Source organism: Pteronotus mesoamericanus, unplaced genomic scaffold (assembly GCF_021234165.1).
Source record: "Pteronotus mesoamericanus isolate MK-2021 breed Mesoamerican mustached bat unplaced genomic scaffold, CSHL_Meso_final scaffold_54, whole genome shotgun sequence".
NCBI classification, from domain to species: domain Eukaryota; kingdom Metazoa; phylum Chordata; class Mammalia; order Chiroptera; family Mormoopidae; genus Pteronotus; species Pteronotus mesoamericanus.
In genome coordinates, this window is record NW_026555321.1 from 32837310 (window position 1) to 32853640 (window position 16331).

The 16331-nt window shown below is 44.6% G+C and overlaps 1 protein-coding gene across 5 annotated transcripts in view; it reads left to right on the plus strand.

The window, feature by feature from the left end:
* SRGAP3 (SLIT-ROBO Rho GTPase activating protein 3) overlaps positions 1 to 16331 on the plus strand; it is a 238718-nt gene that overhangs the window by 105130 nt on the left and 117257 nt on the right. For all 5 annotated transcript variants that reach the window (XM_054595576.1, XM_054595577.1, XM_054595573.1 and 2 more), the window contains exon 2: positions 8520 to 8712. In XM_054595576.1, coding sequence (XP_054451551.1) covers positions 8520 to 8712 — 193 coding nt within the window. The remainder of the gene's footprint in view (positions 1 to 8519; positions 8713 to 16331) is intronic.

The following is a 16331-nucleotide window of genomic DNA, read 5'->3' on the forward strand; positions in this document are numbered from 1 at the left end:
AGGACGGTGGGTGTTGAGCTGATGTCAATGAGAGCGAGTCTCCATCACTGTGCTGTTCTGGGGGCTTCACAGACCCCATTGTGCTGCTTTTGTTGGAAGGGTAGTGCACAAGTTCTCAGTAATAGAACGTAGGTGTCATCCCTGACTCTTAGGACCTTATTTTCCATTTGAGGAGATGAGAAATGGCCACAAAAAACAATGAGAATAAATGATGATCATAGCTAACTTATATTAAGCCTCTAATACTGTGCTTTCCAATATAAGTTTCTGCAGTGATGGAAATATTTATTCTTTGCTGTCCAATGCAGTAGCCACTAGCCACATGTGCTTTCGAGCACTTGAAATGTGGTAAGTGTGACTCAGGAGTATATTTTTTATTTTAAAAAAATTTAAATAGCCACATGTAGCTTGTGGCCACTGTGTTGGATAGTGCTGTATTAAAATAGGTGTAGCAGTGTACCAAGACCTCTCTCAAATGATCACTTGTCATCCTTACAACAATATGAGATAGATTATTATCATCTCCATTTTACAGAGGAAATTGAGTCCCAGGGAAATGAAGAAACAAGTCTGCCTGGCTGAACATGTGGAAGGGCCAGGATCTGAACCTGCCTGGGCAGGTAAACCCTGAGCCTGCTACATTGTGTTACCAAGCTGATGCTCCCTCCACCAAAGGAGGGCTTGAGGTCAAGGCCAGGATGCTCTGGGATGGGTATGATGACAGCCAGGACTAGTGAGAATGGCACCAAGATGACAGATGGAGTGCAGGGTGGACATAGGAGATGGAGGAGGACATGGCCCCTGGAAGGGAGGCGTTGAATCCTCCACGGAAAGCACCTGGACTTGGAGACTGGATAATCTTGGCTTCTGTCTGCCCCCTACTCCAGATTTGAGCCCTGGCTCTGCCACTTTCCAGGTGGGCAAATCACTATGGCTCCTTGAGTCTCAATTGCTTCATCTATAAAGTAGGAATGATAATAGTACCAGCCTCGTTGGATGTGGTGATAATCAGGCATGACTGTGCAAAGATGTGATGAGGCCCTGCCAGCTGTAACACACCATACAGTTCATTGTCCTTGTTAGCCCCGAAACTCTGCAGTGGGGAGGTTATACCAGCTGCCTCTGTGGAGCAGAGGGGCCAAATGCTCACGTGATCTTGATTTTCAGAAGGAATACTGACTGTGAAATTGGGGCCTCACCATCTCAAGAGATGTCAGAAAAGTTACCTTGTTCTCAGGACAGGGTCCGAGAATTAGAATTGGGTGGGGCCTGGGAAACTGTATTTAAAATTCCTTTTAGGGTCATGCTCTGGCCCCTCTTTCTAACCCAGGAGAGCCATCTGCAGGCTGGGGACAGAGCCCTCTGGGGACAAGTTATTGGCATTCCTAACCGGTCAGACCTGTTAACCAGAGCTGCAGGCTTTGTATCAAGTTTCTGGCTTTGTCTGCCTTTCTTTTTTCTCTTTTTTATTATGGAAAATTTCAAACATTACAAAAGTAGAGAGAATAGTATAGCCAGCCTCTTCCCCATATTCATCACTACAATTAAATTTCAACAATGAAGGCCAATCTCGTGTTACCTATAATCCTACCACTCCCTGGCCCCCCACCCAAGGTGGTTTGAAAGCAAATCCCAGTGTGTCTTTTTTTTTTTAAATAGTCTCTGTGACCTTTTCATAAATTTCTGGTGGGAGTCAAATTGGTACCATTTCAGAAGAGGACAGTTTAGCAGTCTCAAAATTCTAATGCAGGTGCCTTTTGATCTGGCACTTTCACTTTACACAGATGATGAACTTGCACACGTACAAAATGAAGCTTGTGTGGGTTATCCATCCCAGCATTGTTGATGATAGTAAAAGATTATTTTTAAAAATTCAGAAAAAGAGGACTGATTAAAAAATTTCACAGTGGAATTCTATAGTGCTGTAAAAGGGAATGAGGAAGTTCTTTATAAAAAGACATGGACTAATCTTCCTGATGTAGTCTTAAAAGATAAAGTACAGAACACTGTGAATGATACGCTATAATATGATAAGAGAAGTAATATACTTGAAATATGCCATTATTTCTGGAAGGATGCTCACGAACCTGGTGATTTGGCTGCCTTGCTACAGGGGGACCAGGTGGCTGGTGGATGGGGTAGAAGAAAGGTTTTTCTCTTTGTACTCCTTTTCACCTTTTAAATTTTGGACTCATTTAAAAAATTCCTGTATTTCCTATCTAAAAATAAAATTCTCTTTTTTTCTGTAAACAAAAATTGCTTTTAAGTATAGTTTATTAATTAATAAAAAAAGATATTTATCCAAATGAATTGAAAACCTCTGTCCACACAAAAACTTGCACAAAATATTCATAATTGCCAAAAGTCAGAAGCAACCAACATGTTCGTCAGTAGGTGAATGGAGAAACTGAATATTACTCCAGACAATGGAATATTATTTAGTGATAAAAAGAAATGAGCTATCAAGCCATAAAAAGACATGGAGGAACCTTAAATGCTTATTGCTAATTAAAGGAAGCCAGCTTAAAAAGCTTATATAATGGATGATTCCAACTGAATGGTGTTCTGGAAAAGGTAAAATTATAGAGATAGTAAAAAGATGAATAGTTACCAGGGGTTGGGGAGAAGAGGAAGGAAAGGATGAATAGGTGGAACATTCGGGAATTTTAGGGCAGTGAAAATCCTCTCTCTGATACTATAATGATGAATACATGTCATGCATTAGTTTAAACCCTAGAATGTAAAACGCAAAAAGTGAGCTCTAATATAAATTATAGACTTTAGTTATTAATAGGTATCAGTATTGTTCAGCAATTATAATAAATGTACCACACCAACACAAGGTGTTACTAATGGGGAAATGTGCAAGAGAGAGAGAAGGGGTATCTGGGAACTCTGTACATTCTGGTTAATATTTCTGTAAACCTAAAACTGCTCTAAAAGCAGCCCATTAATTAAAAAATACAACTCGTAATTACCTTGGACCTGTGGCATTTTCCTGAGCCCTCTGCCAGTGAGAGTGTGATTGTGAGTAGGGCAAGGAGTGTAAGGAAACTTGTTCGCCCATAATGTGGGCCGCCCTGGGTATCGCCGTGAGCGGCAGAGCTGACACAGGCACAGTGGTCTTTGGTGACGCTGCTGCTTGGAGAGTAAGCAGGAGCATTATGTGGGACAGACAGGCAGGCTGTAGATTTCTTGAGCTTTGAATGTCAGAGGAATTTGGCCTTGATTCTATAGACAGTGGGGAGCCGTGGAGAATTTTATCAGGAGGCTGACATGGGGAGAGCTGTGCTTCAGGAGACGCGGGTTGCAGAATTAGTTCTGCCCCTTCTCTGGGCCTCATGCCTCTGTCTGTAACCCAGGAGCCGGCACCAGGCCATCAAGGAGGGCATCTTCAGCTCTAAGGTTCTGAGATGAAAGCCTTTCTCGACTTTCCAAGACCTCCCTCTTCCCTGCCCCACCCCCTTTTTATTGTTCACCACCCAGTGCTGTGCTGTGACTGAAACCGCGCCCACACCCCCGGGGTGGGCGGGGGACATCTGCTACAAGGAGACTGTGCCTTGGGAGCAATTCTGTTTTATTTTATTTTTTCACTCCTTTTCTAATCTTCAAGGAGAAAAACCAAATCTGTGCCCGTCCTGAGGAGGAGCAACTTGGAAGGGAGTTAGAAATAAAGAGATGGGTAATCAAACCCCCTCAGGGTCCCCGGGCAGGGGCAGGCCGCAGCCGCTGCTCCTGCCAGGGCCCTTTCCTGTCAGAAAGACTTGACTCTGAGGCGGCCAAGCTGCTAGAGGTTCCATGCATGACCCAGCCTGGAAGACTCCAGCTGGTTGTGTGAATTGGGGGAGGTTTCTCTGCTCCTTCCAAATCAGCTCCTGTCATCACAGTGTGATTTATGAGCTTTTCCTCTAAAATATGAGAACATTGGCTCCTGATGGAGTCCTGGAATGGAGGAAGGCAGTGGCTGCAGCATTTCTAATAAATATTATCTCTTCAGACCACCATCTTGTTACAAAAAAGATGCAAGAGGTTGAATACAGATGGATTAAGGCTTTTTTTTTTTTTAAACAACATGAACTCAGTCTAGTGAGGTATCAGGAGGGTTATTGTTCCCATCTGAAGGCTCTGGGCTTGATTTCTTGCTTGATTGCCATACAGCAGATGTCAAGTCCAGAGGCTACTTACCTCTGAGCCTCCACGTCTTCATCTATGGGGATGCTGTGCAGATTATGTGAGGTAAATATCTGAAGAACTCGGCACCAGGCCTGGAGAGATGATGTGCCCCAGAAGTGCTAGGGATTATGAGTCTCAAATAGTGAATGGTATAAAAGTAATTGGGAAAATATTTGGGAAGTATTTTTATAATTGTGTTGATACAGTAGGTCTTGCACTTGGAATGACAGCGTCTGAATTTAATTCAACAAGTAGGCCATGTCATAGACATACCTATATAACTTATTACAGTTTCTAGAACAAAATGTGACCTTGGACAAGTGTCTGATCTTGGTTTACACAGAGCCTTGGTTTCTTCATCTGTACAAACAGATAATAACAACATCCACATCTTGTGTGTGCTGTGTGTGAGTTTGATATGTGTTGTGTGTGGTGTGTGTTATATGATGTGTGCGGTTAGTGGTGTGTAAATGTGAGTGTATGTGATGTGTATGGGTGAATGTGTGGTGTGTGTGGTATGTGTGTGGTGTGTGGGGTGTATTTGGGGTATGTGAGTGTGTGTGGTAGTATGAGTCGGTGTGAGGTATGATGTGTGTGTGTGTGAGTGAGTGTGTGTGTTTGTGTTGGGAGTGACTGTCATAATCACAACATTTAATGTCTTTGCATAAAAGCACTTGGTAAAGGTAAAGAGTGATTTGCTCTACAGATACTTATATCCTGATGACCTGTATGTGCTGGGAGAATCCAGCCTTAGAGTTTAAATTTCATATGTGGAGCTAAGGCAGATAAGACACACATACATAAAAGAATTAAAAAACAGCAGGAGGTGATCTGAGAGTAACTGTAAGCTCCACGAGAGTTCAGAGGAGGGTCACAAAGGCCGAGCAGTGCAGACTTCCTGGGAGGAGCAGTGCTTGCCATGGGCTCTGAAGCAGTAGTTTTTGTTTTAAACCTTTTTTGCCTGCTTACCCTCTAAATGAACTTTGGGAGAAAAAAGTCTCTTTTGCCTCACACATTTTAACTTGACATCTGAAATGTTTCATTATAAGTTTAAGTAGTTACAAAGGATATAATTTCTGCTATATTGTAAATATTGACCTTGTAGAATAAAATTACACTGCTCTTTCAAATGTATCAAATGCAAACTAACAGCAATTTTTAATTTTGCCTTTTTATTGAAGTACCACTTATATACAGTAGAATGCACAGACCTTAAGCATGTAGCTTAATTAATTTTTACCAGGGTACTGACCACCCAGATGGAGGGGGAGTATATATCCAGCATTCCAGAAGACGCCTTGGGCCCCCTCTCAGTCAATATCCCTCCAAAGGTGACCATTTCTCTGACCTCTGTCATCACGGAGTCATGATATATACCACCATAAACTAATTTTGCATGGTTTCCTTTGTCCTCGCTTCTTTGAATCAACATACAGTCTGTAAGATTCAAGTGTGCTTCTGCAGGTAGCAGTAGTTCATTTTTCATTGTTGTATAGTATTCCATTGATTGATTATTTCACGTTAAAAAAATTATCTACTCTTAATGGAAATTTTGGGTTGTTTCTAGCATTTGGCTATAAAGCTACTATGGAGTTTTCTTCTCTCTCTGTATTTTGAGAACATACATATTGATTTCTTTTGGGTATTTATCCATGAGTATAATTGACAGGTCATACGATAAATACCATAATACAAAGTCTGTCCAGACAGTATCCAGCTGTGTAATATGAAAAATAGAGACATTTATTGAAGAAGATACAACATACAAGAAATATTGTACATAGGACAATGACACTTCAGTCCCCTTCAAAGTAGGCACCTTGGGACCTCACACAGTTCTCCCAGTCGCCATCAGCTGCCCTGTTGTATTTTCCTGAATCGCCTTGATGGCCTGAAATCTCTTCCCTTTCAAAGGTGGTTTTATTTTTTGGAAAAGCCAAAAGTCACGGGGCACCAAATGTGGGCTGTAGGAGGGCGGAGTCACCTGGGCGATTTGATGTTTTGCCAAAAATCTCTGGATGAGATGTGATACATGAGCAGGCATGTTGTCCTGATGAAGTTGCCCATATCTGTGGCCTTCAGAATCCTCTGAATAGTTTCCATGGATGAATGTTCAAGCTTAACACAAAATTTGATGCAGATCTATTGCTCTACATGCTCAGTCATTTTGAATGCAACAGCCACACAGTACACATGCTAACTCTATGGTGTCTACTGCGCCCACTGACTAGTACAGTGAAGTCATCATTGTTCACACATGCGCTTTCCAGTCTACTCTCCTTGGCTACCAGCTTACATTGATGTTGTGTGAACTAGTCTTGTATATTAACAATGGCTTGACTTTTTCCAGACAGACCTCATACATTGGTATCTGCCACCATTCTTCAAAAATTACCTGCACAAGGCAGAAATTTTACATTGTTTCTTTCTTTACCTTCTTGAACTCAATAATTCCCTTCTACTTCCTTAACAGAATTTTATCTTATATTTTTATTCTTGAAAAACCTTTTATTGATTACTCTGTCATATTTCTTTTTACTATATATATATATATATATATATATATGAATGGAAATGGATGTTTAAAAAATGTCCTTTGACCATAAAACTCTAACTATCTCTTGGATTGGTTTATCGCACAACTTATCAAAATAATATAAATATTTTATAATTTGATAAAGACCAAACATAAAACGATAATATGGGAGATACTTCCCATAATGAGGTGGATAGGGTGGTTGATGGCAGTGCTTCTCATACATTAGGTGTGAAGACCATTTGAGAATCCTGATAAAATGTAGATTCTGATTCAGATGGTCTGGGTTGGAGCCTGAGAGTCTGCGTTTCTAATAAACCTACCAGCAATGCCAATGCTGTTGGTCCACGCATCACATTTTGAGTAGCAAGGGTTGATGGTCCCTAGATTAAAGGAAGATTGGCTAACACCAACATTCTCCATTGTCCACTCTTTTTGGTACCCAAATATCTTGACACTTAAGGACACTGAACCATAGTCAGATTCTGGATGAGGGAGAAGCTAGTCTTTCTTCTGCAAAGAGACAGAAGGATTGCTGTGAAGAAGAAGGTGGGGAAAGAGAGGGTCATGCCATCTAGACTAAGATATTCTCAGGCAGAGCAGGAGAGTGGGAATGGAAACGGGATCTCCAGCTAATAAAATTTCCTGCCTGTCTACCTCCTTGAGGAGTCTTCAGGCACCCCAGTACAGGGCTGCCCCCTTTGAAGACCACTTCCCTAAAGGATGCTAAGATAGTGCCGACCACCATTTCAGATGGGGTGCCCATTAGTGCCGGTGGGTTAGGCATTTCAAGGACTGGTTTGGATGGTCTTATAGTGAATTGGGGGTAAATCCTGAGAAGGTAAGTTTGGGGCTGGTGGTAGATGGCCTTGAATTCCATGCTAGGCAGTTGGACTTAACACTCAGGCAGAGGAGCCTCGGGATGATTTGAGCAGGACGGTGGTACGAGCAGAGTGCCTTGGGGAGACTGACTTGTTGAGCAGCTTGTGGGATGGCTGGGAAAGAGTTAATGCAATGACAACACAATGGGTTTGATAATAGGTCAGCTGTGGTTATTGGGATTTGCTGGCTGTGACTTTTATCTCCACCACCCACTCACCCCCAGCTTTTGAACTTTTGTCCTGGTTGCACAGACCTGGTTTGCTCCATCAGTATTTCCTGAAGTGTGGGCCACATTCCTCTCGTGGTACCTGAGATGTTTATGCATGGAGCTCAAGATAATGCAGAGTGGAACATGGCCTGGCTGTAAATAACACTGAGACCCGGGCATGAATGGCATCCCCTCTCAGCCCTTTCTCAGTCCGGACAACATCTTTCTTTAACTCTGCTCACATTCCCATTTCCCTTCTGTTGATTAGACAGCAAGCAGTTTAGGCTTATGGCATTTAATAAGCAATAGTCTCTACAGAGAATTTTACAAAATTTTTGTTTTCATTGAATTAATTGTCTGCGTACCAGGATAGCAAGTGGTCCTACTTTCCCCCTTGTTGTAATGACATAACACTGTACATTTCAAATAAGTTCACCTCAGTAAGAAAAGTGAGTCAGTTTACTAGATGATACAGAAGAAATAATGCTGGCGGCACGTGGATATGGCAGAAATTGGCGAAGAGATATGCAGTGGGTCAATTTTGGGAAACATTGGGTTAGACCACGGGGCCAAAACTGGCAAGTGCCAGATCCTTGCGCCGGGGACTGGAGAGGCTCTGGGTGGTGGTGGGAGGGAGGCACTGGGTCAGCTGGGCGGGTCTCACTGCTGTCCCCACCGAGAGCCTGACCTCCTGTTCCTTGTCTTTGCCGCTGCCTGCAGAGATCCGCACACAGCTGGTGGAGCAGTTCAAATGCTTGGAGCAGCAATCCGAGTCTCGGCTGCAGCTGCTGCAGGACCTCCAGGAGTTCTTCCGCCGGAAAGCTGAGATTGAGCTTGAGTACTCTCGCAGCCTGGAGAAGCTGGCCGAGCGGTTCTCCTCCAAGATCCGCAGCTCCCGGGAGCACCAGTTCAAGTGAGAAGGGGCCAGGGGTCTGGGCCATGGGCGGCAGTATGGGGATGGGCGGGCGGTTCACGGCAAAGTTGAAAGGAGGCAAGGATTTATTGGCTGCTCCTGAGGCCCTGGGTCTGCGGGACACTTCACCTCCAAGCCTCAATCTTCCTTAGTAGAAAGTGAAGATACAAATAGCTTCTCCATACAAAGGTGCTATAGGGAACAAATGAGTAACCAGAGAAAACAGTAACTGCACAATAAATTGTTGCTGTCATTCTTATCCTACCAGGCACTGTGCTGGCCAGCCTCCATTTATGCCAGGATGACACCCCACCTCTTTTCAGGGCATCTCAGTCCAATCTAGTTCTCTTGTATTCGGGGTCAGCCAGCCCCCTTCCAAATTCCTTCAGCACAACGACCTCAGAATTTTCCCTCCATGGAACTGATGTGCAGAGCATTCCTCTTCCTCGCTCCCCTGGCGGTCCTGCGCTGGGGCTCTTTCCCTGCCTCATTATTTATTTGCGACACAAACTCTCTGTGTGCTAATTTCTCACACCCCAAGTTCGGAGTTCCTGGAGGCACCGCCCTCTCGGGTATGTGGATACTCAGAGAAGCTACGAAACCCTCTATGCTCACAACTCTCCTAAGTGTAGGCAGGAGCTCCGGCCTCTCTGGGACGCAGTCACACCGCTGGGCGGCACCACTGTGCAGCTCTTCTCCTCCGCCGCGCTCCTCCCGATGTTTCCCCCTCCCAGTACATCTTTCCAGTAAATGGCCCCCAACCCCGGGACCCCAGAGACTTGCTTCAACCCACCTGACCTGATCCTTTTTCGTCGGTGTCCAATTTCTTTCCTCCCTTTCAACATATTTTTAAATTATGGTAAATACACATAATATAAAATGTAAAGTCTTAACATGTTGAAGTGTACAGTTCAGAGATATTACACACATTCACAGTGTCACGCAGTCATCGGCACCATCCATCTCCAGAACTTTTTTCATCTTCCCAAACTGAAACACTGTGCCCATTAAAAAAACGAATTCCCCCCGCCCCTGGCAACCGCCATTCTGCTTTCTGTCTCTATGTATCTGACTAATCTAGGGACCTCCCATAAGTGGAATCACACCATATTCGTCCTTTTTGACTGGGTTGGCTTATTTCTCTTAGCATAATATCCTCAAGGTTCATCCATATTATAGCATGTAACATATTTCCTTCCTTTTAAAGGCTGAATACTATTCCATTTATGTACAGACCACATTTTGTTTATTCATTCATCTATCGATGGCCACTTGGGTTGCTTCCACCTTCCTTTGTAACTTTGCATTCTTCTCTGGCCAGGGAGCATGCTTCCTTTAAACTCCCTGGAACATCTTCTACGTCCGGACCTCGGGCGTTTGAACATTCACTTTGTGTCTTCTTCTCTTGACACTTGGGAATAAGAAATCGCTTTATTAAAGGGCAAAAATTCATTACTCCGTTGCAAATACCATGCTTGTTTTTCTACCCAGCTTGTTTATCTCTTTAAACTTTCACTGCAGAAGGAATCTCCCATTAATAACGTCCTCCCAGGCCCTTCTTCGGTTCTTCCACATACATAATCTTATTTTTATGATATATTTTTGGAGAAATTTTGTGGGTTTTTTTTTTTCAAGTACTGAAAGGAAAATGCTCACTGTATATACTTCAGAAAGTACAGAAAAGTAGGAGAAAAAAGATCTCACGGTCCCATTGCTTAGAAGCAACTGCTGTTGATATATTGGTGCCTTTTCTCACCTGCCTTTTAATAATAACAGCAACAGTATGAGGGTGTTAACTGAGTACTTACTTTGTGCCAGGTGGATATTACTACCCCATCTTAAAGATGAAGACAGTGAAATTCTGAGAAAGCAGGTTGTCTGAACACATCTGTGAACCAGTCACTGGAGGCAGATTTGAACTATCACTCTGGTTTGCCTCCTCGGCCTGAGATAAGCAGGGGTCTGGATGCGGCCCATGGAATCTGAACGTTCCCCTAAAACCACAGATGCAGACACATGCTCAGAAACCCGAGTCTCAGGCTGAGCTGTCACTGGAGCCATCCAGGGCTGTGTGGTTGGGCTGGAGCATCAGCTCCTGCCCTGCGCCTTATTCTTGGTTTGGAATCAGCTCCCTTCCCAATCTCAGCGTGAAAATGGAAGAGATGGAAAAGGCGGGGTCCCCTGTTCCCTTGCATTGCCTGTAATGAGCTCAGCCAGCCCTCATGGGTTCATTAACCAAAGCCACCAGACGGAACAGGAGCCCCAGCTGGCAGTCGGGCCTAGCAGGCTGCTTGACACAGTATGAAAGTCTAATTAGGGAGTGGGCCAGGCCAGTCCAGCTGGTGTGGGCCCTCTGCACGATGCTAATGTGACGGCAGAGCCCCCAGTGGCTTTTGGAAGCAGGAGTCTCTAGGGGATGTCTGGACTTGCCCTTTGACCCCAGGGCCAACCAGCACTGACCCTTGGCTGCCTCTTCTTTGGAGTTCAGCTCACAGGATCTCCACCCTGGCTGTGCAGAGAAGCTGTGTCCTGCAGTCTTACAGATATTTCATTTGAGAGTATCGGTCTGTTTTCTAGGTAGCCTCTTAGGGCCTTGAGGGCAGGGTACAGGGTCTCGTCGTTATATTCCCACTGCAATCAGCCCAGTGCTGGGCAGCGATGGAGTGTTTGCCAATGAGTGGGAGAACGGGAGGGAGGGGATTTACTCAGGCTATAAAGTTCACTCTGGCTGAAGGATTTGGTTCAGAGAGGAAACTGATTTGTTTAAGATCTCACAGTAAATTAGTGGTAGAACCAGGAGGGGAAACATCTTAGTTTATTTGGCTGCTGTAACAAAGCACCATAGACTGGGTAGCTTATAAACAGAAATCTGTTTCTCACAGTTCTGGAGGTTAGAAGTCTGTGATCAGGGTGCCAGCATGGTCAGGCTCTGGTGAGAGCCCTTTTTCAGCTTGTAGAGGGCTAATTCTCCTTGTGTTCTGATGTGGCAGAGAGCAGAGAGAGGAAGCAATCTCTAGTGACTCTTATAAGGGCACTGATCCCATTCATGGGGTCTCCACCTCATGACTTCAACCAGTCCTAATTATCTGCCAGAAGCCCCACCTCCTAATACAATCAGTTTGGGGGTACAGTTTTAACACGACTTTTGGGGGGACACACATTCAGTCCATAACAAGTGTATCTCCTTTTGCTATGGATGGGCCCCAGCTGCTCCCTACACACCTAGACAATAAAAAAATTTACAGTTTCCCAGGAGGTACTGTGTCCAGGGGATAGACTTACCAGGTCTGAGTTCCATGTGGCACAGGATTCAAAGAAAGCCTCAAATGATGGCTCTGAGGGCTTACCTGGGGCAGGTTGAATATTGAGAGAACAATACCATCACATGTTTCTTTTCTATCATTACATATTTCTGTTCTAATCATACCCTTTTCAAAGTACTCTGCCATCTTTGCTCTCTTGTAATCCTTATGATAAGCCAGGGACATAGAGAAGAGCCAGTGGTTTTATCTCAAGTCAACTGAGCACCAGACAAGCCGAGTGGCTTATTTTACAAAGAACCCACAGCAAGATGTTGAGTGGGAAAGCCCAGGGTTCCTGAATTCCAGCTCGGGCTCCTGTCTCCAGGAAGCCATGTCAGTTTTTTGTTTATTTGAAATGCATATCATGAGGCCCTCTTATTTTCTTGGACTGCCCTCTGTGCTGAAGACACAAAGATTAACAAGACACAGTCCCTGCTCTTAGATATTCTCTTTCAAGAGATGGAGCCATGTGGCTTGGGAGATGCCCGTGGTTGGTATGGTTGGGGCAGGCACCCAATCCCTATGGCTCTGCTCTTTGATCCCTGCACGCACTTGCTGTCCAAGTCATGGTTTGGATGTCACGTTCTCTGGAAAGCTATCTTGAGTCTGACCTGGTGCTTCCTCTATGTGCCCATAATATTTTATGCCTATTGATTTGCTTAGTTATCTAATATTCACTGAACCCCTGCCAAGCCTTGGTTTACAGTGGTGAACAAGATAGACTTGTTTCCTGCCATGGCAGAATTTAGCATCTGGGTGGAGAAGAGAAGTGAAGAAACAAACATAAAAAAGAAAAAAGAGAAGAGAAGAGAAAAAATATGTACCATCAAATGATTACCAGGATGGAACTAAATATGATATGCTGTGTTCTGGTTATCTGTCCTAGGTAACAGTTCTCCCAAAACCTAATGCATCTCATGATTTAGTGGGTTAGGAATTTGGACAGGGCTCGGCTGGTTGATTATTCTTCTTTATGTGGCATCAACTGGGATCACTTGGCGATAGTCAGCTGGTGGCTGGGCTGGAAGGTCCAAGATGGCTTCACCCATATACTTTCTGCTTTGGTGGGGATGGCTGGAAGGCTGTGCTCAGCTGAGCTGCCTCTTTCTGCAGGTGGTGGTGCCTGAGCTTCTCTGTCTGGTGTTGGGGCCAGATGTTGGACTTCAGACATGGTATCTCAGGGCTCTGAGAGAGCAGTGGGGACGCTGCAGCCCTCTTCAAGGAGAGGCCTGGAATGGGCATAGCATCACTGTCAGTCCTGACTCAGGGTCAAGGGGACAGGAACTAGCTGGAGGACTGTCAAATGACTCGCACCCCTCTTTAATCTTCCACACTGAGCTGGAGTGGCAGTCAGGGAAGGCTTCTGGAGGCAGTGGTATTTAAGCAGAGACCTGAGGGATGAGAAAGAATAGCCATGGGACAGTGTGAGGCAGAGAGGCCAGTGGGGCTGGAAATGGTGGTGAGAGCAGAGTGGGAAATCACTGAGGCATCATAAGTAGGGAGTAGCATGATGGACTCAAGAAGGAACACACCAAGACACGTCATCCTTAAATCACTTAAGATTAAAGATAAGGAGAGAATCTTAAAAGCAGCAAGAGAAAAGGAGACAGTTACCTACAAAGGAGTTCCCATGAGACTATCAGCTGATTTCTCAGAAGAAACCTTATAGGCAAGAAAGGGCTGGAAAGAAGTACTCCAAGTCATGAAAGGCAACACCTACATCCAAGATTATTCAATCCAGCAAAGCCGTCATTTAGAATGGAAGGGCAGGTACAGTGCTTCCCAGATAAGGTAAAGTCAAAGGAGTTCACCATTACCAAGCCCTTATTATAGGAAATGTTAAAGGGACTTATCTAAGAAAAAGAAGATCAAAACTATGAACAGTAAAATGATGACAAACTCACAACTCTTAACAACTGAACATAAAATAAAAACAAACTTAAGCAAACAACTAGAACAGGAACAGAATCACAGAAATGGAGATCACATGGAGGGTTATCAGCAGGGAGTGGGTGGAGGGAGGATGGGGGAAAAGATACAGGGAATAAGAAGCATAAATGGTACGTACAAAATAGGTGGTGGAGTGGTGGGGTAAAGAATAGTATAGGGGATGGAGAAGCCAAAGAACTTCTATGTATGACCCACAGACATGAACTAAGGAGGTGGGGAATGCTGGAAGGAGGGGGTATGCAGGGCAGAGGGGGATAAAGGAGAGAAAAAAATGGGACAACTGTAGTAGCATAATGAATAAAATATACTTAAAAAGAAAAAAGAAAGATCACCCTGGACTGAAGCGGGCAAGAGTGGTGCTGAGACCGGTGAGTGGGTGGGAATATTGCTCTCTCTTGGCAGCTGACAGTGATCGCTGGGGTGACAGAGCAGAGGAGGAGAAGTAGACAGATGTTGGAAAGTCTTTCAGAGGAAGAACTTGAGAATAGAGGAACCAAGGCAGTGTCCCATTTCTGGGTCGAGCACTGGAAGTACTTGAGGAGAGGGGGGTGAGGCAAAAGCTGACACCCCATTTTATAATTGCCTTTTTTCTTGTCTTTCTCCCTTTTGATGACCACTGGGCTGCAAGCTTTGAAGTGGCAGAAAGAGAGACTCTTGACCCAAGTTTGGCATATGGTTGGCACTCACTGAACGTTTGTAAATTAATCAATAAAGGTCAAGTGATAATTAGAGATGCTCTGAGATGGAGGTGGTAGGAGGAAGGAAAAAGGACCTTTACCCCTGGCTGCCACAGGAGCTTGGTGAGCCCATCTGGGCTGCGGGCCATCCACTCCTATGCCTAGAGCCCGGCTCAGTGTTGCTGAGAGGACAGAGTGTGGACTCCCTGACTGGGGCACTGGGACCGCAGAGGCTGGAGCACTGGTTCACAAAGTATGGTCCCAACCAGCATCATTGGCATCACATGGGGCTTGTCAGAAATGCAAAGCCTGCCCTGCCCCATCCCCCAGACCTGGTGGGGTGGGGCCCAGCAATCTGTATTTTAACAAGTCCTCCAGGGTATTCTGATGACCATTCGTGTTTAAGAGTCGCCCAGTATGATGATTTTCTGGATGATAAATTATTTATAACTCATTTTCAGGCTGTGCTGGCCTCCCTGACCCCTCCTCCTCCCCAGCGTAGAATCCATATCCCACTGCCCTTTCCCAGATGGGCCTGCCCTGAGCTTGGCTCGTCCTTTTCAAGGCCTGGAGCTGGGAGCCCTTCCTGAGCAGGAGTGTGGAGTGGAGGGACACGCAGGGGGCCTAAAACTGCCTCTTGGGGAAGGTGGATGTTTGCCATCAAGTTGAATAGTTCTAGAAAGCCAGAGATTTCCTGGAACTAAGGTTTTTCTTCCTCCAGAGCAGTGTTTTCTAAAACACCAGTACGTTAAGATGTCTAGAAGAGGGAGGGAGGATGGAAGGGAGAGAATGAGTGAAGTTGGGAACAGCTGCCCACTCTGTACATTAGGATATGGAAGGCTCCTAAAGTTTTGCAATAAATAAACCTGTTGACCTTTTTCTGAATGTTATTTGACCACAGAGGTCTCCTTCCCCCACAGTATCGATTAGTATTTCCCCACAGCAGCACTCCTTGTTTGAAAAGATCTGCTCTAGACAAAGGCTGGATCCCCCCTGGAATACCAGCACTGCATGCAAACAGTGCTCCATAACTGAGGTGACAGAACCCCTTCTATTCTGACTCCTCAGTTTTGAAACCACTCAGCTTCCAGGGAACATACCCGATAAAAAATGCTCTCTCTAGAAGTGTTGGTTGCTGCTATTTGGACAGTTAAAAAAAAAAAAAAAAGCAACAGGGAATTCTATTCAAATCTATTTAAAATAAGGGAAGTCAGATTTTGGAAAGAGCTGGGAGGTGCTTGGCTAGTTAATGAGTGCTTAAAATTCTATGCAAAGGAGGTTTGGAGCATCTCTCAGCTTCACAGAGCATTTGGGAGAGAAGATTCCAGGGAGCAACTAATTTGAGTGCCAAGAAAGTGCTTTTGCAGGGGGATAAAGTATCACAGAGCTTTTCCACAGAGGTAGCATTTCCCTAAAAGATGCTATAATTTAGATTTAGCTCTTCAGGTGAATACTAAGCAGAGAAGCACTTTTGTAGCTGGTAAATTGAACCTATAAATATGCAAAGGATTCAGGATGAAAAAGTTTACTCAGATTGAGGAGGGGTGATGGGGCAGGCCCTCCAGGTGGGGCTTGTGCCTTTATTCATAGCACCTACTATTACAATGATGACTATCACACAAGTAATGGCTTTCCAGAGCTGTTATTCTCCCAGTACGGTGTGCAGTACAGATCTTTCCTGATTGCTCAG